The sequence below is a fragment of the Artemia sp. Qi Xiang Cuo genome, chromosome 21 (genome assembly GCF_049724085.1).
Source record: "Artemia sp. Qi Xiang Cuo chromosome 21, ASM4972408v1, whole genome shotgun sequence".
NCBI classification, from domain to species: Eukaryota; Metazoa; Arthropoda; class Branchiopoda; order Anostraca; family Artemiidae; genus Artemia; species Artemia sp. Qi Xiang Cuo.
The window spans coordinates 27,225,982-27,253,293 of NC_142814.1; the positions used below are offsets into that span (position 1 = coordinate 27,225,982).

The 27,312-nt window shown below is 34.9% G+C and overlaps 1 protein-coding gene and 1 non-coding gene across 2 annotated transcripts in view; one reads left to right on the plus strand and one right to left on the minus strand.

Annotated features, from left to right (window-relative positions):
• LOC148939398 (succinate-semialdehyde dehydrogenase, mitochondrial-like) overlaps positions 1-25,000 on the minus strand; it is a 48,838-nt gene extending 23,838 nt beyond the window's left edge. The window contains exons 1-4 of the mRNA XM_089106693.1: positions 24,814-25,000; positions 9,643-9,726; positions 8,462-8,632; positions 338-454 (exon numbers count right to left, since the gene is read on the minus strand). Coding sequence (XP_088962819.1) covers positions 338-454; positions 8,462-8,632; positions 9,643-9,726; positions 24,814-24,996 — 555 coding nt within the window. The 5' untranslated portion in view covers positions 24,997-25,000. The remainder of the gene's footprint in view (positions 1-337; positions 455-8,461; positions 8,633-9,642; positions 9,727-24,813) is intronic.
• TRNAL-UAG (transfer RNA leucine (anticodon UAG)) lies at positions 16,197-16,279 on the plus strand. The gene has a single exon. It is a non-coding gene; the product is annotated as a tRNA-Leu (tRNA).
• Positions 25,001-27,312: the final 2,312 nt, after the last annotated feature.

The following is a 27,312-nucleotide window of genomic DNA, read 5'->3' on the forward strand; positions in this document are numbered from 1 at the left end:
AGGAGTCAGTCAAACTTCTCTTCAATTAAAGAGCTGTAGGTTAATTAAAAATGATAAAGAGTAATGACAAAATAAAACGCCTATTGGTGGGCATTTTCATTAAAATGGTGGTTGCTAGTTTTGCTAGAAGTTCTAATATCTTGAAACCTGACTACGATACTGAATAAGGTAGTACAATTTGAACGGATAATTTTTCTTTCAATGGGAAAGTTTAAGCAATTTTCCAAAAGGGGAAACAATCGGTTCCTTCCAATTGTTCGAAAATGTAAGGAAAAAACGATTAGTTAAGCTAAGTATATAACGAAAACAGAAGATCATCAAGTAGCTTAGATCAAACCTTGGCAAAAGCAATGGCCGTGAGAGGAGTATCTTCCGCTGGTTTTACAACACAGGTACACCCAGCAGCCAATAGTGCAGCTACCTTTCTTGCTATCATACCAATAGGGAAGTTCCACTAGAAATAGATATCAAACATTGGTGAAGCTTATACATATATAAAACACAATGTCACTTTCATCACAATTTGGCGATCACATTTCTTTTTAAATCGGGCGCAAAATGACAAACGGTTATTTATCTGATGACATTAGACTTGACTTTGTGAACTGGTAAACCAATAATTTTAACGACAGTCCCTCGACAGTTCAAGCATTTAAAAATTAGTTCATGATTCTTCACTCGTTTCACTTTAAATTATGACGTGACTTTGCAAACTGGTCATAATTCTAATAATAATTTCTAAGATAGTTACGGCAGTTAAATATCAGTTTATGATCTTAACCGTGAAATCGACTGCATTTCAATTTGGGATACATAAGCTACACACTAATATTTTTTTTTTTTTGTCTTCACAAAATTATAAGCTTAGTCTCACACATAACAAAGTCGTATATGAAGTCGTGTAATTAGTAATAAAATCCATTTTAGCTTTTTGTTTTCTAGAAATAGGTGGCAAAAAATCTCATTGACTGACATAAATTGCAATACTACACATGCAGGCCTGGATTTACCGTCCGCTGCCATGCAGCCTTTTCACAGAAAAGGGATTTTAAAACAACACAAAAATTACGTGGCGACTTATAAGCTGTCCGATTTCCACCGAGAATGACAGATGAGAGTTCGGTATTACTTCTCTCTTTCATTACTTTTGGCTAATCAGTTGCGTTCTGTTCAGTGCTTCCACTTTCTCCGAATTTTCGGAGACTTCCCCAAAAATCTCGCAAAAACGGAGCGGCAAAAACACTTGGGCGTAGGAGCATCAGAGCTATAAATCTGGCCCTGTGCACATATGATTTCAGGCTTTAGAGCAGGCTATGCTGTAAGGTGTTTCATCGAATTACTAATATTTACGTTTGAATACAGAAGTTGTTTTGAACCAGATTTGTTCAAAGACTTAACTAGAACATACAAGTCTAGCTCTAGCATAGCCATACATGTGTGGGAGCCAGGGGTGTCCTGAGGCTCATTTTATTGGGGGGGGGGGGGCAATCTTCGTAAATTTTACCGAATCGTAAAAGTTGGGGGAGGGGCGGCGCCCCTCTTCTCGGAACGCCCCTGGTGGGAGCGGTATTTAAGAGATCAACAAATGGAAATATTAGAGGCAATGCTCTAGCGTTTCCTATAATAAAGAACTACAAGGTATCAATGTTTTATTTATTTACTTAGTATTGTTTAGTTTTCCATAACCACTTCATATGGAAGGGGTGGTCATAGATACCTCAGAGGGACTCATTCGATTGGAAATTGAAAGTTCTAGTGCCATTTTTAGAGTTAAAACTGATCGATGGGCAACCAGCCCCCCTCCCACGCCCTTTTTTTTAGCTGACCTCTCTCTAAAGACATCCGATCAATATTTTGGAATAGCCATTTTGTCCAAAATAGTGTATAGGTCAAACAGTTATGCCTCCAGGGATAATATAGCCACCCACAGCCCCTGGGATAGGGCTACAAGTTATCCAAGTTGCCCATTGCTTACATATAACGTTTTTTTTTATTAGGAAAAGGAGACAATTTTATCCTGAGTCTCCAAAAAGGGCTAGGGTATTAAGGTGAAACTTTCAGGAAATCTTGAGAGGGATATTGGACAATCAAAAAAACACTATGTGTATACTGGTGGGATCACCAATATCTAAGAAACGGCAGAGGATATTAAGCAGGAAATTTAAGGGGATGTTGAGGGAGATGTTGAAGAGTGACCAGAGGGTGAACAGCCCCCTTGCAATTTTTAAATACCCCTCAACACAGACAGAAAAAAAATATTTTGTTCGAAATATTCGAAAAATCTAAAAACTATGCCTCTGGGGATACCACACCCCCTACAGCCCCCAAGGCAAGGGTTATAAATTGCGCAATTTTCCCATTGTTTACATGCATGATTTATCATTGGGAACAGGGGGCATGCTTGATCCTGAGTGTGTCCAAAAGGCCTAAGGGTAATAGCTGAAACTTCAGGAAATGTTGAGGCGGATACCGAACTAAATCAAAGAAACTATGTGCATCCAGGTTATCAGAAAGGCGTATTTGCAATATCTCAGGAACGGCTAAAGGTATGAATTTCAAACTTTCAGGGTCACTACTACTGCAATTACTAGTACGACTGCAACTCTGACTGCTTGCAACCGCGATTACGAGTACTTGTGACTGTGATTAGTTGCAACTGTGACTTCTAGCAACTTCGACTACGTCTGCTTCTACTTGCGACTGCTTTCAAGAAATGTTGAGGGGGATATTGAAGAAAATTGACATATACTACGTGCATGCTGGTTATCAGAAGGGCGTATCCGCAATAGCAAAGGAACAGTTGAAGGTATTAAATTGAAACTTTTAGGGCTTTTTGAGGGGAATGTTGAAAAGTGATGGGGGGACAAGCAGCCCTCTTCGTCCTTTTTATATGCCCCCCTCATTGCCATTCGAAATATCGGAAAAGCGATTTTGTTCAAAATAGATGAAAGGTCTTATAACTGTTTTTCCAGGTTTGCCATGGCCTGCACAGCCGCCGGGGACAAGGGATGTAAATTATGCTGTTTGTCCCTTTTAAGGTACAGAGTTAATCATAGGCGCCTAAGTAAAGAGCGATGTCGGCATAATGTGTTATTTTTTTTTGGTTTTAGACCAGGGCACTTCGTATCGAAATAGTTGTAGTAGAAACTTCGAAAAGGACTTATTCAATTGGAAATTGAAAGGGCTAGTACCCTTTTTAACAGTCAAAATTGATTAGAGAGCAACTAGGCCCCCCCCCCCAATACGCCCACCATGTCCCCAAACGCATCCAATCAAAATTTTGAGAAAGCAATTTTGTTCAACGTAGTTGAAAGGTCCGGAAATTATGTATTAGAGGATGACACCCCCCAGCCCTCAGGGCAAGGGTTGTAAGTTATGCCCTGGGGGCATTCAAGGTTTATATAGAAAGGGTGATCGTATAAACTTCTGAGAGGGCTTATTGGATTGCTAATCAGAAGTTTTAGTGCCTTTTTTAGATTCAGAAGGATGGTAGGGTGGATACCCCCCCGCCATACTATTGCATTTCCCGAAATGCATCTGATAAAAATTTTGAGATGGCCATTTGTTGTCGTAGAAACTTCGAAAAAGGCTCATTCGATTGGAAATTGAAAGGACTAGTGCCCTTTTTAACGGTCGAAAGTGATGGGAGGGCAACTAACCCCCTCCCACGCCCACCATTTTCCCAAATACATCCACTCAAAATTTATAGATAGCAATTTTGTTCAACGTAAATAAAAGGTCCAGAAATTATGTCTTTGAGGATGACAGTCCATCCAGAGCCCTCAGGGCAAGGGCTGTAAGTTATGCCCTGGGGGGGGGGCATAAGGTATATATAGAAAGGTTGATAGTATAAACTTCGGAGGGGGCTCATTCGATTGGTAATCAGAAGTTCTAGTGCCCTTTTTAATATCCAGAGTGATCCTCGTATTTTCCCGAAATGCATCTGACAGAAATTTTGAGTTGGCCATTTGTTGCCGCAGAAACTTCGAAAAGAGCTCATTCAACTGGAAATTGAAAGAGCTAGTGCCCATTTTAATAGTCAAAAGTGATTGAAGGGCAACTAATCCCTCCTTCACGCCCATCATTTCCCCAAACACATCCAATCAAAATTTTAAAAGATATAAACTGTAAAGATATAAAATATTATTTCTTCCATGAAAAAGACTATGTCGATAAAAAACGAACAGAAATTAATTTAAAAGAATATTTCCACTAGACAAATTTTTCAAAGTAAAGGAAAGAGCTCCTTTAAGCCAAGAATGAGAAAAAATAAAGTCAAATAATCTTCCAAACGTAAAACTACCACACATCAGTATCAATAAATAAATGAAACTCAAAATGAACAGAAATTACAATAGATAGCCGAGTCAAACTCAAAACAAGCCAAAATTAACATGAGTAGGGCTGATAACCCCCATACCTTCTCAAGACCAGAACACAATTTGCACTTTACTGAAAACAAAATACGTTTGAAATGTTTTCAATTTTTTTACTTTCATAAATAAGAAATTATCAAAACTTTTAAGGAATAAACATCAGTATCATGTCAATCAAACTGACAGTCCACGTCAAAGTCCAAGCGCAAACTGTGTTCTGGTCTTGAGAAGGCATTGGGATTATCAGCCCTACTCATGTTAATTTTTGATCGTTTTGAGTTTGACTTGGCTATTTATTGTAATTTCTGTTCGTTTTAAGTTTAATTTATTTATTGATAGTGACTTGTGGTAGTTTTACGCTTGGAAGATTATTCGATTTTTTTTTTGCTCATTCTTAGCTTAACGGAGCTCTTTACTTTTTTTCAAAATCAACTTATTTTGTGGAAAAAGTTTTTTAAATTAATCATTGGAAAAAGGAAAATGTGTGATTTTGGGTGTTTCCAAAAAGTTTAAGGCAAACCTTCGAGGAATGTTGAGGGGGGTGCTGAAATAATTATAAAAGACACTATGTGCATCCAGGTTATCAAAAAGGTATATCTGCACTATTCTAGGAACGACTAAGGGTATTAACATAAAAACTTTAGGACCACTGCTACTGCAATTACTGCTGCGACTGCAACTGCGACTACTAGCGATTGTAACTGCGACTACTTGCGATTGTGACTGCGACTACTCACGACTCTCACTGCAACTACTAGCGACTACAACTGCTTTTACTTTTGACCACTTTTAGCAAATGGTGAGGGGTTATAAAAAAAAAACAAAAAGTATGAACATGCTGGTTGTCAAAATGGCGTATCTCAATATCTCAGGAAAGATTCAGGAAACTTACATTATATCTCGGGAAACTTTTAGGGCATGTTGAGGGTATATTGGAAAGTGATCTGAGGGCCATGAGCCGCCTCATGCTTTTTAGATGCCCTTCTCCGACACTGATCGAAATTTCGAAAAGTCATTTTGTTCAAAGTAGTCTAAAGGTTTAATAATTAACACTATGGGTAAAAAGGCTAAGTGTGGTACGGTAAGTTGAAACTTCAGGGAATGATGAGGAGGATACTGAAATCAATCAAAAGATACTTTGTGTATCCAGGTTATCAAAAGGGCGTATCTGAATCACCTTAAGGACAGCTAAGGGTATTAGCCTGAATTTTCAGGGCAACTGCTACCGCAACTACTACTGCTACTACGACTATAGCTACTCACGACAGTGATAACAACTATAGCTATTTGCAACTGTGTTTGTATCCGAATTCGATTATGACTAATTTCGACTGGGACTGTGAATAGTTGCATCTCCAACTTCTGACGACTGCAACTACTTGTGAATACAACTTGCAACTATGGCTACTTCTGATTGCGACTGTGACTACTTACGACTATGACTACTTGTGACTGGGACTACTTGCGACTATGCCAACTTGTGACTGTGACTATTTGCGACTGCGACTGCTGCTGCGACTACTCGTGAATGCGACTACTTGCAAATACGACTGTGACTACTTTCAATTGCGATTGCGACTACTTGCACTTGCAAAATGGGACAATTTGTGATTGCAACTGCTACCACTTGCGACTGCTACTACTACAACTAGTAGCCTACTGCTACTACAACTGCAACTGCAATTCTAAGTGCAAATACTATTATATTTCAACTACTACAACTAGAACTACTCAATTAAATCGAAAGACTGTAAGTACGTCCTGCTTTGCAAAATGGAAAAGTGTGTCCAGGTTGTCAGAAAGACTTATCTATGATTTCTGACGAATGGCTAATGTTACTGAGTTGAAAGTCTCAGGGAATATTGAGGGGGATGCTGAGGAATACTGATGAATACTTCACGGAATGCTGAGGGAGATGTTAGACTAAACTAAAAGATACCATGTGTATCCAGTTTGTTAAAATAGTCTATGCAATAACTCAGGAATAGTTAAGAGTATTCTGAAAGTTTTCTGAATGCTTAAGTATAAAGAGTTTCAGTACACTTTGGATAAAATTTTATTGGTTATCTCATTACAATCTACTTTATTAATCAATAAGTTAAATTAAACAAAATTTTAACTTGGCTATCTTAACTTAAATCATTATATGAAATCTTAAAGTTCAATTTTATAGGACCCCGGTGACGTTGAGTCGTTTAATACACCATACAGTATGCAACTCTGAATTCAGCGGGCGTGAGAAATCTTACGATTCATTGTTCCTACTCTCAATTAAATAAAAAAACAAGTTTTTTTAACTGAAAGTAAGGAGCGAAAAAACGAACAGAAATTAGCTAAAAAAAATGAACCCTCCTCAACGCCTCGCTCTTTACGCTAAAGTTTGACTCTTTCTCACAACTCTATTTTTTAAAACAATAAAAAACTTTATTCCGTATATGAAAGGGGCTGTACCCTCCTCAACGCCTCACTCTTTACGCTCTTTACGTAATAATTTCTGTTCGTTTTAATTTTTAATGTTGCTCCTAAATTTCAGTTGAAAAACTAGTTTTTTTTTATTTAATTTCTGACCGTTTTTTTTTAAATAATGCTGGGAAATCCGGCGTCCCTTTCATAGCAATGTCCCTTTCCCCACTAAAACTTCCTCCATGGAAAGATCCTCCCACGTAACCCCCGACCTCCCCCCACCCCGGTACCAGAAAAAATCCCCTCTGAAAACGTCTGTATACTTCCCAATAACCAATACTATATTTAAACACTGAGTAAAGTTCATAAATTGCAGCCCTTCCCCCGGGGACTATGGGGGATTAAGTCATCATCAAAGATATAGTTATCATATTTTTCGACCATGCTGAAAAAAATGGCTGTCTCAAAATTTTGATCGGGTGACTTTATGGAAAAAATGAGCGAGGGAGGGGGCCTAGTTGCCCTCCATTTTTTGGGTCACGTAAAAAGGGCACTAGAACTTATAATTTCCGTTAAAATGAGCCCTCCCGCGGTATCCTAGGACCACTGGGTCGATACGATCACCCCTGGAAAAAGAAAAAAATAAAAATAAACACGCATCCGATAATTCTTCTGGGAAAAAATACAAAATTCCATGTTTGTGCGTATAAGAGATTGAAACCTATTTTGTAGGGTTTCTTGTGATGCTATCTTCAGCGGTTTTATTTTTATCAAAATTCTATGACTTTTTAGGGTTGTTCTTCTCGTTTTTCGAAAGTTAGGCAAATATTCTCAGGCGTGTAACTCTTGATGGGTAAGACTAAGCTTAATGAAACTTATACATTTAAAATCAACATAAAAATCTGATTCTTTTGATGTATCTGTTGGTGTCAAATTCCGTTTTTTAGAGTTTCGGTTACAATTGAGCCGGGTCGCTCCTTACTTACGAAGATTTAAAAAAAACATTTGAAAAGCCGCTTTATGCACGTCGTATGATGCGTAAAACGTCACATGATTTCTTTTTGACGCTGCTTCCAGCCCAAAGAGTTTAAATATATGAGATGCAAGAAACTATTCCAGAAGGGTCAACAAAATGTTAGATTACCCCAAATGTTAACAATTTTAAATGCTTTGCATATTTTTGGTTTTCCATGGCAAGAGGGAGGGGGAGGAGTCCTGAAAAACAAAAAAGTTACTCAAATATTATTTTTAAAGGCTTTAAATAGCTATCAGTTTCCCATCCTTTGTAATTAAACTCAACTTAAAGGACAGAAATGTTGATGAAGATGAGGATCATTCTAAACCAGTAAAACATAATCGATTGTCACAAATGTACTTGTTTAAGACATTTTTTCCGGAAAACGTAATAGTATTTGAATTTGTTCTGTGTCTTAGGACAAGAAAAAACATAAGAATTATTTGGAAATTGCTACTGATGAAAATTATTTTCTAAAGATATTGCTGACAAAAACCACATAAATTCTACCAAGAACTAGCGTAACAAAACTAGCGTAAAAAAACGTAAGCGTACTAATTTAGCGTTGTTTTGGTATTAAAAAAAGATTAATTACATAATCTCCTGTAGTATTGAAAACTCTGTAAGATAATTAAAAATAATCGTAGGATACTTGCAAAAAATGTACCGGTGTGATCACGGCAACAACGCCTGCTGGTTCTCGGACAGTAACAATCTGTTTACCTACTGACGGGGCAGGAATGTGCTCACCGTAAGCTCTTCTTCCTTCTTCAGCAAACCACTCGAAAAAGCTTGCCGCAAAGCCAACCTCTCCCATTGCTTCCGGAAGTGGTTTTCCCTAAAAAAAAATCTCATATAATCAAATGCAATAGCATTTTTAGTCTGTTTTTAAAATTGACGTAGCACAATCAAAACGATCAGCTCATTCTGTGTATACTCCAATCAGAACCCTGATAGCCAATCTTTATTTTGGAATTTTCCCCAATTCCACAAACACACTTTTTCTGTAATCTATCAGTCCCATTTTCAACAACAGTACGGAAAATCCATGACGCTAATCATAGTCTGCATTTCAAAAGAAATTTGTGTTTTTCTGCTCAGTTTTATGGGGAAAGTACTAAGCGGAGACATGCTTTAAACTATATCTCAAACAATGTTTATTTTTGTTGGAGATATTCACCAACAATCACTGGAAAGAGAATTCTACAACTTCATGGACATGCTTCGCTGATTATAATCGATCCTAGCAATTATTTTTGGGATAGTAAAATTTAATTATAATATAGTCTTGATATTGTACCATTTGATATATGTAATGATCAATTAGTTTCTGTTAGTCTTACTTTACATAAGCGGTAAGCTCCTGTGACGTCTAGTCAATCACGCAAGGTTATACAAAGGCTAGCTGAAGCCAGTATGTCTCTGGGGCACTTTTAAAATCACGGCCTTTAGGTTCCTGATCAGAGTTTACCCTACTTTCACTCACGGGTAGGAGATCGAGTTGAAACTTTCAGGTAAACTTTGTTGTGAGGAAAAGGGGGCAAGGGAGCTTATAGTTTTGTGTTTGGGGAAAGAGGACAAAATATTTTTCTCTGGTTTTCGCAAGAGTATATGCTACGGGTTTTCCTATGCATGCCGTTCAACAGGCTCTTTCGCTAGTGCTTCGATGTATAAAAAATGGTTAAGTTTTAAGACAAATCAGAATGAAGTTACCCCTCCCCCCCCCCCAAGATAAAACGTTGAAGCGCTTAGAACTTTTCGTATAACTTATTCTACCTTCTGTATAATTACTCTGTTTTCGGTTATTTTTTTTTTATAGTTGTCCGAAAAAAATACATTGATACTTACATTTTCTCGAGACAAGATATTTGCAATATAACTCTGTTGCAGCAGTAATTCCTCTTTGATCTTGTGAAGAAATGAAGCTCTTTCCTAGAAAAATATAAGATTAATTACGAAATTAAATATATGTACAAAATAATTTACCGGGCAATTAATACACTACTGAGGATAACACTCTTAAAGACTATTTTTATATATTAACTGCAATGACAGACAATTGACATAAGTGCACACAGAAATTACAACTCGTTTAATCCATAAAATAAGAGGTAAACTGTTTTAAATTATGTAGTCAGATCACAACATTTATTTGAAAAACATGACAATGTATTTATTTCGACTAAATCCACGATTGTTTTATATTGCTATCAAACAGTTCGTGGTAACGAACTGTAAGTAAGGAGCGACCCGGCTCAATGGTAACCGAAACTCTAGAAAACGGTATTTTGATACAAATAGATACATCAAAAGAATTAGATTTTAATGCTGATTTCAAATATATAAGTTTCATCAAGTATAATCGAACCCATCAAAAGTTAGGCGCCTGAGAAAATTTGGCTGATTTTCGAAAAAAGGGGAAAAGACCCCCTAAAAGCTATAGAACCTTAATGAAAATCACACCATCATATTCCGCGTATCAGAGAACCCTTCTGTAGAGTTTTCAAGCTCCCATCTACAAAAATGTGGAATTTTGCATTTTTTGCCAGAAGAAAGATCACGGGTGCCTGTTTATTTAATTTTTTTTTTTCCCAGGGGTGATCGTATCGAACCAGTTGTCCTAAAATATCGTAGGAGGACTCATTGGAATGGAAATTGAAAGTTCTAGTGCCCTTTTTAGGTGAACCAAAAAAAATGGAGGGCAACTAGGCCCCCTCTCATGCTCATTTTTTTCCCAAAGTCACCCGATCGAAATTTCTAGACAGCCATTATATTCAGCATGTTTGAAAATATTATACGTATGTCTTTTAGGATGACTTAATCCCCGAAGTTCCCGGGGGGAGGGCTGAAAGATATGAACTTTACCAAATGTTAACATATAGTATTGGTTATTTGGAAGTATACAGAGGTTTTCAGGGGAGATTTTTCCTGGTAGTGGGGAGGTGGGTGGGTCAGAGGTTATGTGGGAGGATCTTTCCATGAAATAAGTTTTCATGGGGGAAGGGACATTGCTATGAAGGGGACGCCGGACTTCCCAGCATTATTTAAAAGTTCACCCCGTAAGTAGAATAGGTATAATGAATTTGCATCGGCCCCCGTACCAAACAGGTTTTTCTGGTAGGTATTCTATTCTACAGGGGCATTACACCTTTCAAAGAGATTAACGCAATACCGGTCCTAGTGTGATGCTATCAGACTGGTTTCGTTTCATGGGTTCATTAATAGAACGACTAATGTTTTTGAAAAGGGTAATTACTTCTTTAGTTTACGAGTAGAAAAATCTAAAACCAGTATTGTCTATAACTAAATTTACGTAGATTAAACTTCCGATGGTTAAGAAAGCGTAACGGGCAATTAAAGTATGTGGAATGGGATGCTATAATTAGAATGGTTTTAAGTTGAAAATTGTGACGTAAAAATAACTCTATTTGCGAATTTTTTGCGAAAAGGTATTTGCGTAAAGGTATTGTGTTGGTTAAGAATGGCTCACGGGTAATTAAAGAATGGGATGCTTGCATCAACAATACAAAAAATATGCTCAGATACTTAATAGATTTGACGCCTACAAGAGACATTGGTAGAAGGTATTCAATAGCTTAATTGAAAAGTAACGATAGAATGACATTGTGACTTGACCTAGCTTTACCTATCCGATGTGTGTCTGTATAATACACAAGTAACGTTTGAAAAGTATTGTCAATTTAAAAAGAAATGGCTATAGTGTTTTGTGGGGGTTGAGGTGCATGGAGGGTTGAGTTGCACGAGGGTGCAGATCAAGGGGGTACAGTTGCACTGGGGTTTCGGTGATACAGGGGATCAGTAACAAGGGGGGTTCAGTTGCACGGGGGTTGAGTTAAATGGGGATTGAGTTCCACGAGAGTAGTGCTTTGTCGTGGTTTAGCTTGTCACAGTTACATTCTCTTGATCTTTCAAATTTCACTTTGATTTTAGTTACATGGGGGGTTCAGTTGCATGGGGGTTGAGTTAAATGGGGCTTGAGTTCCACGAGAGTAGTGCTTTGTCGTGGTTTAGCTTGTCATAGTTACTCTCTTTGGCCTGTTTGTGTTTCCTTGGGATGCGTGTGTCTCTTTGGGTTCTGTGTCTATTTGGAGTGTTTGAGTCTTTTTGATCTGTTTATGTTTCTTTGGGCTGTTTGAGTCTTTTTGGACTGTGTTTGTCTCTTTGATGTGTTTTTGTCTCTTTGGACTGTTTGTAGTTTTTGTATCTTTTAAAAGAGCTTTAAGGGGTTTGAGAGACTCAGTTGCCGGATTCCGTGTGGTTTTTCTTTACTTGGTGGTCATTAAAAACGAAATTTTTGTGTTAAATAAGTAGTTTTTGTATCTTTTAAAAGAGCTTTAAGGGGTTTGAGAGACTCAGTTGCCTAATTCCGTGTGGTTTTTCTTTACTTGGTGGTCATTTGTTGTATCTTTTAAAAGAGCTTTACAGAGTTTGAGAGACTCAGTTGCCTGATTCCATGAGGTTTTCCTTTACTTGGTGGTCATTAAAATCTAAATTTTTGTGTGAAATAAGTAGTTTTTGTATCTTTTAAAAGAGCTTTAAGGGGTTTGAGAGACTCAGTTGTCTGATTCCGTGTGGTTTTTCTTTTCATGGTGGTCATTAAAAAAAAAAATTTTGTGTTAAATAAGTAGTTTTTGTATATTTTAAAAGAGCTTTAAGGAGTTTGAGAGACTCAGTTGCCTAATTCCGTGTGGTTTTTCTTTACTTGGTGGTCATTTGTTGTATCTTTTAAAAGAGCTTTACAGGGTTTGAGAGTCTCAGTTGCCTAATTCCGTGTGGTTTTTCTTTACTTGGTGGTCATAAAAAACGAAATTTTTGTGTTAAATAAGCAGTGTTTGTATCTTTTAAAAGAGCTTTACGGGGTTTGAGAGACTCAGTTGCCTGAGTCCGTGTGGTTTTTCTTTACTTAGTAGTCATTAAAACAAAATTTTTTTGTTAAATAAGTAGTTTTTTTGTATCTTTTAAAAGAGCTTTACGGGGATTGAGAGACTCAGTTGCCTGAGTCCGTGTGGTTTTTCTTTACTTGGTGTTCATTAAAAACGAAATTTTTGTGTTAAATTAGTAGTTTTTGTATCTTTTAAAAGAGCTTTACGGGGATTGAGAGACTCAGTTGCCGGATTCCGTGTGGTTTTTCTTTACTTGGTGGTCATTAAAAATTAAATTTTTGTTTTAAATATGTATTTTTTGTATATTTTAAAAGAGCTTTACGGGGATTGATAGACTCAGTTGCCTGATTCCGTGTGGTTTTTCTTTACTTGGTGGTCATTAAAAACGAAATTTTTGTGTTAAATAAGTAGTTATTGTATCTTTTAAAATATCTTTACGGGGATTGAGAGACTCTGTTGCCTGATTCCGTGTGGTTTTTCTTCTTTTCAGTAAAGACACTCGATATCCTAAGTGTTTAATTCAAACTTTTTTAAAACTTCGAAATTTTTCAACTTTATTTATTTTTTTATTTTTGTACATAAATTAAAATGTCAAAATATGCTTACAGTTCTAACAATTGCGCTCTGTGATTGGTCAGAGACATGATGTGACTTTCCCACTGGTATTCTATGACCGGTTATTGACACTACCTAATCTATTGCATGTATTAAATCAGTATTTTTTACGCAGTGGAACGATAAACACATAAGTCATATCTTTAAAAAAAAGTGAAGATGGAGCATTTTAATAAAGTGTGTTTACATAACAAGGTTATTTTAGCATTGAATGCCGACAAAGAGAAGTATTTAAACTTTGAAACAAGTACAGGTGGTAGCACTATTGTAAATGTATTCATGCATTGTCATGACAGTAAGGAATTAAATTTATTTGGAATAACGAAAATATTAAACTATTATGTTGGTGTTTATTCGAGATTGAGATCTTCAGAGATGATTTCACTCAAAAAGAATGCCAACATAAAAATAATCGTTGATGATAGAGGACAACTCCTTGCTACTGTTGCAGGTAACACATTACCTACTGATACATCCAATCGTCACCTTTCGGTTATTAGCATTCAACGGAAGATCAATAAAATAAATGCATTCTCTTATAATAATATCGTAAAACATATCTTTTATACGTGCAGAATCTTTTAAATTTTTAAATATTATTTGATAATATACAGTGAATTTGCCATATATATAAAAAGGGCATTGTCAGAAAATATCACGATGGAATATAAAGATGAATCGATGAAAAACAAAGCACCAGCAAACGTTACTGCCATTGATCAAACAGTCATTGATCCAAATAATACCAAAGACGAAACGCATATTGAGCCTGTTGATGAGACACCAGTAAAAATTGTGTATGACTCTAAATGGAATAATAATTATTCTACTGATTACGAACTAAGAGAAGACAGTAGCTATAATATCAAGAGAGAACATGGTGAAATATTTTATGGAACAGATTCAAAATGTCCAAAGTTAATCATTGATATTAATAATGTATCGTAATAAATTTTTTGTATTAATATTCTACATAGCATTATTCCATTAAAAATATATTATGCATTACGTTGCTATGTGTTCATTATTTTTAGAGTAAGCTAGCATATCAAACGTTTAGAATGTCTAATAAAACTTAGGAGATGTAAGAAAAGGAATTTGGATACATCTATTGTCAGACAAATGGGAACAAATTCTTTCTTGAATTCACCTCCTGGATAAATAAAAAAAGACATTTCATTCAAGAAATTATGACGAAACTCTAAGTAAGCAACAAACTCTTTCTTGAAGTTACCTCATGGATAAACACTGCAGAAATTTCATTTAAGAAATTATCAAAAATTGTAAGTAAGTAGCAAATTCTTTAAAAAATATGTTAATACGTTTAAGCAATAAATATCTATAAGCTTAACCCGTCTTTATTCTTTAGAATAGTTTTAATCGTTTCATTAAATTATGAAGAAATTTTAAGTAAGTAACAATAGCTTTCTTGAATTCGCTTCCTGAACACAATACAGATATTTAATTCAAGAAATCATAATAAAATCGCAAATAAGTAATAAAGTCGTTATTGTTTTCACCTATTAGATACACAATACTGAAATTTCATTCAAGAAATTATGAAGGAATTGTAAATAGGTAACACACTCATGTTACCTCATGGATACACAATGCAGAAATTTCATTTCAGAAACTATTAAAAATTGTAAGTAAGTAGCAAATTCTTTCTTGAATTCGACTCCTGGGTAAATAAAAAAGACAGTTAATTAAAGAAATTATGAAAAAATTGTAAGTAAGTAGCAAATTCTTTCTTAAATTCACCTGCTGGATAAACAAAAAAGACATTTCGTTCAAGAAATTGTGACAAAATTCCAAGTAAGTAACAAACTCTTTATTGTTTTCATGACTTAGATACACGATGTAGAGATTTAATTCAAGAAATTATGAAAAAATTCTCAGTAAGTAACAATTTCTTTCTTGAAGTCAACTCTAGGAGACACAATACGGAAATTTTATTTAAGAAATTATGAAAAAAAACAATTTATTTATTGAAGTCAACTCTTTGATACACAATAGTGAAATTTCATTAAAGAAATTATGAAAATATTTGTAAGTAAGTAACAAACTCTTTTTGTTCTCACCTCTTTAATATACAGTACAGATACTTCATTAAAGAAATTATGAAAAAATTGAAAGTAAGAAACTTTTTTTTCTCTTTATCAAAAACCATTGTCACATAGCTACCAAATGTAGAATTTAATTTAGGAAACTATTAAGAAATCTCAGTAAGTAACAATTTCTTTCTTGAAGTAAACTCATGGATACACAATACGGAAATTTCATTCAAGAATTTTCACTTAGCTACACCATGTAGAAATTTAATTCAAGAAATTATGAAAAAATTCTCAGTAAGTAACAATTTCAGTCAATTCATGGATACGCAATACGGAAATTTCATTCAAGAAATTATGAAAAAATTGTAACTAAGTAGCAAATTCTTTCTTGAATTTACCTGTTGGGCAAACAACACACAGAGACAACACACACAAAGAGATGACACACACAGAATGAAACTGGATTATAATATTAATATGATCAGAAATTGTTTACAAGTCAGGTTGGCTGAGTAGTTAAGGCACGAGACTCAAGATCTGGTGCCCATAAGGGGTCGTGGGGTTGAGCCCCACGCTAGACAATTTTTTCTTATGCAATTTTTTTCTTTCATCATGTCTTGTGATTTCAGTAAATAGCTTCCGTAAAAGGATCTATGCAGAACCTAAATTGTTAGTGCCTTTAATAGATTAAATAAAAGAAACTAGAAAAGTGCAAAATGTTCAAATTCTCTTCTGAATTTTCTTAAAGAAGAGAAAAAAGTTAGCTGAATTCTGAACTTTACAAATGAAACTGAATTACAATATGAATATGATCAAGAATTGTTTACAAGTCAGGTTGGCCGAGTGGTTAAGGCGCTAGACTTAGGATCTGGTCCCCATATGGGGTCGTGGGTTCGAGTCCCACACCTGACAATTTTTTTCTTATTCTAAATCTTTGGAAACAGCCTCTATTTCTGACCGTTTAAGTTTTTATGTTAGTGTTGTCAGTCAAAAGCTATGACCTTGAGAAAAGAGCTTGAGAAAATTGCCTGATTATCGAAAAATGGGGGAAACATCCTCCAAAAGTCGACAGGAATTCCCCCCTCCAGCGCTTTGTCAGATATGTTGAATAAAATATGCAAAGTCGACATAGCTTTATTTAATTTTTTTAAGGTTAATTTAGACGAGGTTCTGAATTTTCTTAAAGAAGAGAAAAAAGTTAGCTCAATTCTGAACTTTAGCAATGAAACTGAATTACAATATGAATATGATCAAGAATTGTTTACAAGTCAGGTTGGCCGAGTGGTTAAGGCGCTAGACTTAAGATCTGGTCCCCATATGGGGTCGCGGGTTCGAGTCCCACACCTGACAATTTTTTTCTTATTCTAAATCTTTGGAAACAGCCTCTATTTCTGACCGTTTAAGTTTTGATGTTAGTGTTGTCAGTCAAGAGCTATGACCTTGAGAAAAGAGCTTGAGAAAATTGCCTGATTATCGAAAAATGGGGAAACATCCTTCAAAAGTCGACAGGAATGCCCCCCTCCAGCGCTTTCACGGATATGATGAATAAAATATGCAAAGTCGACATAGCTTTATTTCATTTTTTTAAGGTTAATTTAGACGTGGTTACGGGGGCGCACGGAACCTTGTCTAAAATAAACTTAAAAAAATGAAATAAAGCTACGTCTAATGCCTTAACCACTCGGCCAACCTGACTTGTAAACAATTCTTGATCATATTCATATTGTAATTCAGTTTCATTGGTAAAGTTCAGAATTGAGCTAACTTTTTTCTCTTCTTTAAGAAAATTCAGAACCTCGTCTAAATTAACCTTAAAAAAATTAAATAAATCTATGTCGACTTTGCATATTTTATTCAACATATCTGACAAAGCGCTGGAGGGGGGCATTCCTGTCGACTTTTGGAGGATGTTTCCCCCATTTTTCGATAATCAGGCAATTTTCTCAAGCTCTTTTCTCAAGGTCATAGCTTTTGACTGACAACACTAACATCAAAACTTAAACGGTCAGAAATAGAGGCTGTTTCCAAAGATTTAGAATAAGAAAAAATTGTCAGGTGTGGGACTCGAACCCACGACCCCATATGGAGACCAGATCTTAAGTCTAGCGCCTTAACCACTCGGCCAACCTTACTTGTAAACAATTCTTGATCATATTCATATTGTAATTCAGTTTCATTGGTAAAGTTCAGAATTGAGCTAACTTTTTTCTCTTCTTTAAGAAAATTCAGAAGAGAATTTGAACAGTCTGCACTTTTCTAGTTTTTTTTTATTTAATCTATTAAAGGCCCTAAAAATTTAGTTTCTGCATAGATTCTTTTACGAAGCTATTTACTGAAATCACAAGGAAAGTTTCAAGAAAAAAAGTACATAAGAAAAATATTTTGAGGCTTGGGGTTCAAACTCAAGACCCCGTATTGGGACCAGATCTTGAGTCTAGAGCCTTAACCACTCGGCCAACCTGACTTGTAAACAATTCCTGACCATATTCATATTGTAATTCAGTTTCATTCTGTGTGTGGCGTCTCTTTGTGTGTGTTGTCTCTGTGTGTTGTTTGTCCAACAGGTGAATTCAAGAAAGAATTTGCTACTTAGTTACAATTTTTTCATAATTTCTTGAATAAAATTTTCGTATTGTGTATCCAAAAGTTGACTTCAAGAAAAAAATTGTTACTTACTGAGAATTTTTTCATAATTTCTTGAATTAAATTTCTACATCGTGTAGCTAAGTGAAAATAAAGAAATTGTTACTTACTGAGAATTTTTTCATAATTTCTTGAATGAAGTATCTGTACTGTATATCCAAGAGGTAAAATAAAAAAAAAGAGTTTGTTACTTACTGAGAATTTCATCATAATTTCTTGAATTAAATTTCTACATCGTATATCTAAGTCGTGAAAACAATTAAGAGTTTGTTACTTGCTTAGAATTTTTTCATAATTTCTTGAACGAAGATGTCTTTTTTGTTTATCCAGCAGGTGAATCCAAGAAAGAATTCGCTACTTACTTACAATTTTTTCATAATTTCTTTAATTAAATTTCTGTATTGTGTATCCAAGAGGTGACTTCAAGAAAGAATTTGTTACTTACTTACAATTTTTTTCATAGTTTCTTAAATGAAGTTTCTGTATTGTATATCCAAGAGGTGACTTCAGGAAAGAGTTTGTTACTTGCTTACAATTTTTTCATAATTTCTTAAATGAAATTTCCGTATTGTGTATCCAAGAGTTGACTTCAAGAAAAAAATTGTTACTTACTGAGAATTTTTTCATAATTTCTTGAATCAAATTTCTACATCGTGTATCTAAGTCATGAAATTCTTGAATGAAATTTCCGTATTGTGTATCCATGAGTTGACTTCAAGAAAGAAAGTGTTACTTACTGAGAATTTTTTCATAATTTCTTGAATTAAATTTCTACATCTTTTATCTAAGTGAAAATTGTTTGTGATAAAGAGAAAAAAAAGTTACTTACTTGCGATTTTTTCATAATTTCTTGAATGTAGTATCTGTATTGTATATCCAAGAGGTGAAAACAAAAATATTTTGTTACTTACTTAAAAATATTTTCATAATATATTTAATTAAATTTATATATTTTGTATCAAAGAGTTGACTTAAAGAAAGAATTTGTTTTTTTTCATAATTTCTTAAATGAAATTTACGTATTGTGTATCCAAGAGTTGACTTCAAGAAAGAAATTGTTACTTACTGAGAATATTTTCATAATTTCTTGAATTAAATTTCTACATCGTGTATCTAAGTCATGAAAACAATAAAGAATTCGTTACTTACTTGGAATTTTGTCATAATTTCTTGAACGAAATGTCTGTTTTGTTTATCCAGCAGGTAAATTCAAGAAAGAATTTTCTACTTACTTACAAGTTTTTCATAATTTCTTTAATGAACTGTCTTTTTTATTTACCCAGGAGGCTAATTCAAGAAACAATTTGCTACTTACTTAAAGTTTTTGATAATTTCTTAAACGAAATTTCTGCATTGTGTATCCATGAGGTAACATGAGTGTGTTACCTATTTACAATTCCTTCATAATTTCTTGAATGAAATTTCAGTATTGTGTATCCAATAGGTGAAAACAATAAAGACTTTATTACTTACTTGCCATTTTATTATGGTTTCTTGAATTAAATATCTGTATTGTGTCCAGGAAGCGAATTCAAGAAAGCTATTGTTACTTACTTACAATTTCTTCATAATTTAATGAAATGAATAAAACTTTTCTAAAGAATAAAGATGGGTTAAGCTTACAGATACTTATTGCTTAAACGCATTAACATATTTTTCAAAGAATTTGTTACTTACTTACAATTTTTGATAATTTCTTAAATGAAATTTCTGCATTGTGTATCCATGAGGTAAATTCAAGAAAGAGTTTGTTGCTTACTTAGAGTTTCGTCATAATTTCTTGAATGAAATGTCTCTTTTTATTTATCCAGGAGGCGAATTCAAGAAAGAATTTGTTCCCATGTGTCTGACAATAGATGTATGCAAATTCCTTTTCTTACATCTCTGACGTTTTATTAGACATTCTAAACGTTTGATGTGCTAGCTTACTCTAAAAATAATTAACACATAACAACGTAATGCATAATATATTTTTAATGAAATAATGCTATGTAGAATATTAATACAAAAAATATATTACGATACATTATTAATATCAATGATTAACTTTGGACATTTTGAATCTGTTCCATAAAATAGTTCACCATGTTCTCTCTTGATATTATAGCTATTGTCTTCTCTTAGTTCGCAATCAGTAGAGTAATCATTATTCTATTTTGAGTCATACACAATTTTTACTGGTGTCTCATCAACAGGCTTAATATGATTTTCGTCTTTGGTGTTATTTTGTTCAATGACTGTTTGAGAAAGGACAGTAACGTTTGCTGGTGCTTTGTTTTTCATCAATTTATCTTTATATTCCATCGTGATATTTTCTGACAATGCCCTTTTTATTTTTCTGGCAATTTCACTTTCTATTATCACATTATTTTTACACAGGTAAAAGTTTCGGCACGTAGACAAGATATGGTTTACGAGATTAGTAGAAGAGCAGGCCTTTCTTTTATTGATCTTCCGTTGAATGCTAATACCCGAAAGGTGACGATTGGATATATCAGTAGGTAATTTGTTACCTGCAGCAGTAGCAAGGAGTTGTCCTCTATCATCAATGATTATTTTTATGTTGGCATTCTCTTTGAGTGCAATCATCTCTGGAGATCTCAATCTCGTATAACCACCAACATAAGAGTTGAATTTTTTCGGTATTCCAAAGAAATTTAATTCCTTAATGTCATGACAATGCATGCATACATTTCCAATAGTGCTACCACCTGTACTTGTTTCAAAGTTTGAATACTTCTCTTTGTCGGCATTCAATGCTACAATAACCTTGTTATGTAAACACACTTTATTAAAATGCTCCATCTTCACTTTTTTTTAAAGATATGACTTAGGTGTTTATCGTTCCACTGCGTAAAAAACACTTATTTAATACATGCAATAGATTAGGTAGTGTGAATAACCGGTCATAGAATACCAGTGGGAAAGTCACATCGTGTCTCTGACCAACCACAGAGCGCAATTGTTAGAACTGTAAGCATATTTTGACATTTTAAGTTATGTACAAAAAAAAAAATTAATAAAGTTGAAAAATTTCGAAGTTTTAAAAAAGTTTGAATTAAACACTTTTAGGATATCGAGTGTCTTTACTGAAAAGAAGAAAAAACACACGGAATCAGGCAACAGAGTCTCTCAAACCCCGTAAAGCTATTTTAAAATATAAAATAAATACTTATTTAACACAAAATTTCGTTTTTAATGACCAACAAGTAAAGAAAAAACACACGTACTAAGGAAACTGATTATCTAAATCACCGAAAAGATATTTTAAAATATAAAAAAAATAGTTATTTAACAAAAAAATTTCGTTTTTATTGACCACCAATTAAAGTAAAACCACCCGGAATCCGGCAACTGAGTCTCTCAACCCCTGTAAAGCTCTTTTAAAAGATACAAAACTAATTATTTAACACAAAAATTTCGTTTTTAATGACCACCAAGTAAAGAAAAACCACATGGAATCCGGCAACTGAGTCTCTCAATCCCCGTAAAGCTCTATTAAAAGATACAAAAACTACTTATTTAACACAAAAATTTCGTTTTTAATGACCACTAAGTAAAGAACAACCACACAGAATCAGACAACTGAGTCTCTCAAACCCCTTAAAGCTCTTTTAAAGGATACCAAAACTACTTATTTAACACAAAAATTTCGTTTTTAATGACCACCAAATAAAGAAAAACCACACGGAATTAGGCAACTGAGTCTCTCAAACCCGGTAAAGCTCTTTTAAAAGATACAACAAATGACCACCAAGTAAAGAAAAACCACACGGAATCAGGCAACTGAGTCTCTCAAACTTCTTAAAGCTCTTTTAAAAGATACAAAAACTACTTATTCAAAACAAAGATTTCGTTTTTAATGGCCGCCTTGGAAAGAAAAATCGCACGGAATCAGACAACTGAGTCTCTCAAAACCATTAAAGCTCTTTTAAAATATACAAAAACTAATGAATTAACACAAAAATTTATTTTTTAATGACCACAAATTAAAGAAAAACTACACGGAATCAGGCAACTGAGTCTCTCAAACCCTTTAAAGCACTTTTAAAATATACAACAAATGACCACCAAGTAAAGAAAAACCACACGGAATCAGGCAACTGAGTCTCTCAAACCCCTTAAAGCTCTTTTAAAAGATACAAAAACTACTTATTTAACACAAAAATTTCGTTTTTAATGACAACCATGTAAAAAAAAGCCACACGGAATCAGGCAACTGAGTCTCTCAAACCCCTTAAAGCTCTTTTAAAAGATACAAAAACTACAAACTGTCCAAAGAGACACAAACACCCCAATGAGACAAACACAGTCCAAAAGGACTCAAACAGCCCAAAGAAACAAAAACAGATCAAAAAGACTCAAACACCCCAAATAGACACAGAACCCAAAGAGACACACGCAACCCAAAGAAACACAAACAGGCCAAAGAGAGTAACTGTGACAAGCTAAACCACGACAAAGCGCCACTCTCGTGGAATTCAAGCCCCTTTTAACTCATCCCCCTTGCAACTGAACCCCCCAGGTAAGTAAAATCAAAGTGAACTTTGAATGATCAAGAGAATGTAACTTTGACAAGCTCAACTACGACAAAGCACTACTCTCGTGGAACTCAATCCCCATTTAACTCAACCCCCGTGCAACTGAACCCCTGTCTAACCGACCCCCCCGTGTAACTGTACCCCCTTTAACTGAACCCTCGTGCAACTCAACCCTCCATGCAACCCATCCCCCTCACAACACTGTTCAGCCATTTCTTTTTAAATTGACAATACTTTTCAAACGTTACTTGTGTATTATACAGACACACATCGGAGAGGTAAAGCGAGGCCAAGTCACAATGTCATTCTATCGTTACTTTTCAATAGAGCTATTGAATACCTTCTACTAATGTCTCTTGTAGGCGTCAAATCTATTAAGTATCTGAGCATATTTTTTGTATTGTTGATGCAAGCATCCCATTCTTAAATTACCCGTGAGGCATTCTTAACCAACGCAATACCTTTACGCAAATACGTTTTCGCAAAAAATTCGCAAATAGAGTTATTTTTACGTCACAATTTTCAACTTAAAACCATTCTAATTATAACATCCCATTCCTCATACTTTAATTGCCCGTTACGCTTTCTTAACCATCGGAAGTTTAATAGCATCACACTAGGACCGGTATTGCGTAAATCTCTTTGAAAGGTGTAATGCCCCTGTAGAATAGAATACCTACCAGAAAAACCTGTTTGGTACGGGGGCCTATGCAAATTCATTATACCTATTCTACTCCCGTAGTCAATGCCTCGCTCTTTAAGCCAAAGATTTTTTAGTACTTTCATGAGAGCTATTTATTCTAATTAACGGCCTTTGTGATTAAGCAGTCATTTCTAAAGAATTGGAACAAAATTTGAACTTTCGCTTAAAGAGCAAGGTATTGACTAGGGGGCGAACCCCCTAATAAACGTATTAAAAATATATGAATATAGAAGTTTGTTACGTAGGTTAATTCGTAAGTTACGTATATTTATTACTAATAAAAACGTTCGTAAATAAAATTAAACAAGTTTCGAGAAACCCATTTAACTAAATAAAAGTAAATTAATATGAAAATTTTGTTTTAATTATTCATGTACGGTGAGCCAAGATCAAAACCTGCTTTTATCCAAAAACGTTCAGAAATTATATAAAAAAACAAGTTTTTTAAACTGAAAGTAAGGAGCGACATTAAAACTTAAAACGAACAGAAATTATTCTGTATATGAAAGAGACTGTCACCTCCTCAACGCCTCGCTCTTTACGCTAAAGTTTGACTCTGTCTCACAACTTTATTTTTTAAAAAAATAAAAACTTTATCGTAAAGAGCGCAGCGTTGAGGAGGGGACAGTCTCTTTCATATACGGAATAATTTCTCTTCGTTTTAAGTTTTAATGTCGCTCCTTACTTTCAGTTTAAAAAACTTGTTTTTTTATTTAATAATGTAATAAGTTAGATAAATTCTGGAATGCGAGCACCCGGAAGTTTGGTTAGGAGATGGGCGGTGACCCAGAAACTAAGTTCAGGGGGAGGGCGGTCTTGAATCCCCTACTTTTTACCCTCCATTACTACAAACTCAGCCGGCCAATAGCAAAAAGAGTAAGAATTGCCAAAAGAGAGACAATTCGTAGTTCCAATCACAATTTCGTAATTTTAGAGTGCTCTTGCGTCAAATAGACAAGTAGATGAAGTGTCAAAGATGACATAAAATAAAGCATTTGCTAGCTTAAAACCCTGTCATGGGAAATGGAATTTTTAGGAATAGATATATACATAAACGCAGGGATTGTGTCCTCTAGTTCTACCTTCAGCCTTTCCCTCCTTGAAGCACTTAAAGAGATTTTGCTACCTGTCTTGAATCTATAAAAAACAGAAAAAACGAAATCAAACCTGCTTTAGAATCTGTTTCTAAAATGTAGGCTCTGGCTGAGTCGGAATTTCAACTTTGTTTTGAGCTAAATTTGACTTTTTTTTTTTAGCCTATTTTCATACAATTTTTCAAATCATACAAGCATTAAAGTAGGCCTAGTGCAGGCAAGAGCCTATATAGCTTCACCCACCTAGCATAAATATTTGCCTATTTCATAAAACTTCAGTTTCAAGAAGGAGAGAAAGGGTCGGGATGGATATTTGAAAAAAGCCTTCCCAGTCCCAAGTTAAGAATTTAGGTTGATTGCTGAAACTGTTGTTCACCTAGTAAAACAACTTTCCGAGTTAGCGAAAATCCAAATCCGTATCCTCTACTTTTTCCTTCGATTGAAATAACGGAGAAAAAACAATACCTTTGGGGTCAGTTTACTCCATTGCAGAAAAGCAGAATTGGCAGCCAGAATAGCAGATTGCGCGTCTTCCACAGTACAGTTTGTGACCAGTCCAAGGTTTTCATCCGTCGCAGGGTCAAAAACTGGAAATGATTCCTGCTTTTTGGAAAAAGACCAAACGCCGTCTATATACGCTGGATTCATGATTAGAACTAAATTTGACGGATTAGAAATCTTACTGATAAGAAAACTATCGACAACGACTTTGCCCAGTCGTGACAGACTGTTTGATATAACCCACCGCAAACTTGAGATTAGCTGAGAATCAGGAAATGTATTTAGATACAAATGACTGCAAAATATTAAAAGCATTTTTATATGGTAATTAAAGATGTTCTAGAAATAAGAATTTCTTAGCCATCATTTTTTTGGCAGAGAGCCAAGGGACTACCCAACTTCCAACAAAGAGGAATTATGCTCACAAATAAAAAACATTGAACCCTATAAACCTTTTTTTTGCCATTATCATGACGATAATGATAATATATTCAAAATGTAGAGAAACCAATTAGACTTTTTTTAAACCGATAAAATGAACATAAATTAATAAGAATTTGTTAATTACCACACCAACAAATTCGGATCAGGTCTGGTTTGTCAGCATGTTTTAGCAAGTCTTATAAAGAAGAAGTTTGGAACAACTAGTTTTCACCAGGCTTCATTTCCGCACCCTTGAATATTTGCCATGCTTGGCATGCTCTTAGTCAACTTGTTGTGAGTGCTCTGTCCTTCTCGTTCTAAAGTTATGGGACATGTACCAGTTAAGTTCATAGTTAGACAGAAGTCTCTCCTCACATCTTTAATGCATTGAAAATTCTTTGTCTTGTATACGGGGACCTTGGGTTTCGAGATTCAAAGACGCATACAATTTAGTTTTGCTGACGACTTGCCTCTTCTTAGCCGAGCCGAGGTTGATTTTGTATATCCTTTCAGGTTTGTCGCTGCTGCATTTAAGAGTATTGGACCATTGCTAAATGTTGATGATTGTGAATTCCTTATTTTATATGAATCTAATCGGCTCATACTAGGGATTGTAATTCATTTTGCATACCTCAAGTACCTTTTTTCGATGGGTTCAGAATCTCTGTCTGCAATTTCCTAAGTTATTTTCGTGTTCAAATAATTCGTGACACTAAGAATAAGCTAGAACTCGGACATCCCTAACTATCGTCTGATCCACCTCTTCTATAAATATTTTTTAATTTTATTTTATTGTCTTTTTGTTTATTTTCTTTCCGGCTGTACTCCATTTTTTCCTTTTTGTAAGTGGCTAGCATCATGTACATACTTATTATAAGAGCATATTATTATTATCATCAATAGATATCTTGAGTCAGGAAATCTAATGTCGACATTTTAAAGAAAAATGAAAAAAGGACGATTAAGACTGGATACCATAAAAATTAAGGTAAGATTCTTTTAACAATCTTTCCCTTAGAGAAAAGTGTTAAAAGCAATTGCAACCAGGTAGAAACAACAAGAATGTATGGAGAACGACATAAAATATATTTAATTCAAATGAACGAATCTGAAGCCCCTCTCCCCCTCCCATCATAAATATTTGGGTGGACTTACCATAAAACCACAGACCAAACTCCTTCAAAAAGTTTGAGCCTCGTTTGATTTAGAATTTCTGTCGACACACGGAACATTGCCATTTGGTTTGATTCTCCGTCGACAAGCAAGTGGTTCAATTAGCAAAGCCGTATCCGAATTAGCATCTTTGTCGACACAAGGAAATTTGCTCCTTTTTTATTTTCTGTAGGTAGTGCGAGTGTTCAATATGTAAAATGTTGCTATAATATTGACTTCAAAATAGAAAACTCACAATGGAAAGTGAACTAATAACATTAAAATAAAAATGAGCTAATAAATAAAAATGATGGTTTATTTGAGTTCAAGAATGACAGGAAGCAATAATTAATCAATTAATTAATTGAATAAAATCTGACAGTAAATTAAAGAATTATTAAGAAACTGAATTCGAAACTAACACCCGAGATATGTTCGTTTTGCTGTCTCCAGTCGGCACAGTGCTCTCCAATGCTGTCTCTCCAATGGAGGCGGATGGAGTTCGTCCGGAATGAGGCAGACTATGTCTTTTGACCACGTGCCTCTGGATATGGGGTTTCCCCTAACTAAACGCTCCATGTTAATGGGCAGCCTCAACCTAAAGAGGTGGGTGAAGCCCACCCAAGGGACTCTCAGCATATAGGCAAGTCCTAGCTTTAATTAGATCTCAGACCTAGAGTCGGTTGGGGCGGCCGCCCTCCACCCGAAAAATTTACCGCAACGAAAAAAGATGATACAGCCTCGGATGACCTACCCCCCCCCCCCTTACCTTCCACGACCCCAGCATGTCCGTGGACTGATTTCAGACCATCGAATGAACCTTATTGACGAGGGTGGAATACGACTCGCCACCTGGAACGTACTCACACTCAACTTTCCTGGAGCTAA